At 40.1% G+C, this 2,042-nt stretch overlaps 1 protein-coding gene across 1 annotated transcript; it reads right to left on the bottom strand.

Moving 5' to 3' along the window:
* Positions 1-391: 391 nt before the first annotated feature.
* On the bottom strand, positions 392-826 carry LOC121368679 (ribonuclease HI-like). Its single transcript, XM_041493417.1, has one exon. The coding sequence runs from the start codon at positions 824-826 to the stop codon at positions 392-394; it is 435 nt and encodes a 144-aa protein (XP_041349351.1).
* Between the last annotated feature and the right edge of the window lie 1,216 nt (positions 827-2,042).

Below are 2,042 nucleotides of genomic sequence, written 5' to 3'. Positions count from 1 at the left end.
CTTCTTCTTCTGCGTACAATCAAGATTAGGCCGTATTAGATCAATAATCCGGATGTGATGACGAAATGTGACGTCTTCCGGAGGTCTTCGAAAAGTCCCCAGAGTTTGTTATTGAAGGGTGTGTCTTGTGTCCAAACTTTCTGACGGTTCTCTTCCAGGTGTGGGCAGTTTTGTATGATGTGTTCTGGCGTTTGTTCTTCAGCACCACATTCACATTGGGCAGTATCCGCAAAACCCATCTTTTTCAGGTGTTTTTTTTTTTTCAGCCGGAAATGTCCAGTTCGCAGACGGAAAATTATGGTTTGTTCTTTCCTGTCTAGCTGGTTTATGCAGTCTTTGTCATGGGTGTATCCATTATTTCTGGTCTTCCAATCACATTTGAACTTTCGTTTTAGAAGAATCTTGGCTTCATCGTATGAGATGGAGGTTGGGTTTGTGGAAGGCAGCTACCTGTTTTGGCCAGTTGGTCTGCTTTTTCATTGCCTGCAACTCCTATGTGTGCTGGGATCCACTGGATGGTCACTTTTCGGCTTTGGGCAAGGAATGTTAGCTTAATTTGCAGCAGTTTGGTGCTATGGTCTGTGTGTCCTGATGAAGGTGACTGGAGTGCAGACAGGGAGTCGGTGAAAAGCACTATGTTATGTTGTCCTTCCGCAGTCAGATGTTTTGTTGCGATGATAAGGGCTTGCACCTCTACTCTGTAGTTTGAGCTTAGCTCTCCAACTGGGGTTGGAAAAGGAGACAGAGGATCCATCTGGATAACTGATATATGCTCCACTTCCACCATTTCGTATAGCATTCGCTGCTGAACCATCTGTGAAAGCATGGATCCATGTTGACTTTGGATAACGCTCATGAATCATTTCCATGGTGAGGGCTAGCTGTAGAGGTGGTGGCTGCTCCCCCTTTTTGGCAAGTTCCGGAACATCCAGCCAGATTTCATGAAGGTGTGTTTGCACCCAGACATTTGGAGAGAGTTTCTCACACTGCAAGGCATTTTGGCTGATACAATCAATTTTTTTCTTTTGCAAATTATATGTCAGGCAAGATAACATATGAAATTTTGGGTTTGTGGGTAACTGTACTTTTAGAAATACATTCTACATGACTATAAGTTATAGACGGAAATGCTATACATTGTTTTAAGAACAAATACTGTGAGACCTGGAAGAATAAAGACCGATTTAAAAAGATAAAAAGGAAAACAAGTCGACTGTGGAATAATAAAAAATGGTCGTAATTTCGTCTTTGATTTGATTTTCTTTATTCAGATGCCCTTAGCTGTAGCTTAGTGTGGCTATTTAGGGAAGTGTTTGATTACATTTGTCTTTACTACTGTTCGTAAATAGTGCCGTAGTGTAGATCAGCATTATTAGCTACGTATGTTGGGAAGTTATACATTCATACACAATTGTACAGGGGCGTAGCGTGAGCTGGACCTGGGAGGGTTCGAATATGAACCAAGTGAACCTTTTCTAATTTGTTTTTTTTCACCGCCAGAAACTCCATATGTATAAATCTGTATGTTTTAGTTCTGAAAGCGGACCATTTGCTTCAGCGGGGCGGGGTTCGTCAGCCTACGCTCCTGTTGTATGTAGCTTAAATAGTTCTACAGCAACTGTATTGGATGTATGAATGAATGAATTAATTAATTAATGTTTAACGACACCCCCAGCACGAAAAATACATCGTCTATTGGGGTATCGAATGCAGGTAACACTTTCTAACCTTACTATGGTAGCAGACCAATTATTTGTGAATCTTCAGCTGAGATTTATGCATACCATCCCATGACATCATGAATTCCTACCTATGGTTTAAACATAAAGAAAGATACAGGTATTTTTAGTCTCAAGAAAATTACAAAAAGGGTCATAATTATAAAGAGGACTTATTGTAAATATTTTTAGTTAAATATTTGTGTTACTTTCATCATAATATGTCCAAATTGCATGATTGTGGGTGCATTTTTGACAATGTTCACACCCATACAAACCACACCCAAGCGGGAGTTGGTGGATATATCACATATATTTAAGGAA

The sequence above is a fragment of the Gigantopelta aegis genome, chromosome 3, assembly GCF_016097555.1.
Source record: "Gigantopelta aegis isolate Gae_Host chromosome 3, Gae_host_genome, whole genome shotgun sequence".
Taxonomy (NCBI): domain Eukaryota; kingdom Metazoa; phylum Mollusca; class Gastropoda; order Neomphalida; family Peltospiridae; genus Gigantopelta; species Gigantopelta aegis.
Note: the sequence above shows the minus strand (reverse complement) of the source record. Positions and strands in the feature narration are given on the sequence as shown.

Bases quoted from the DNA above. Each gene is read 5' to 3' on its own strand.
- LOC121368679 (XM_041493417.1), bottom strand. From the start codon at position 826: ATGCTTTCACAGATGGTTCAGCAGCGAATGCTATACGAAATGGTGGAA.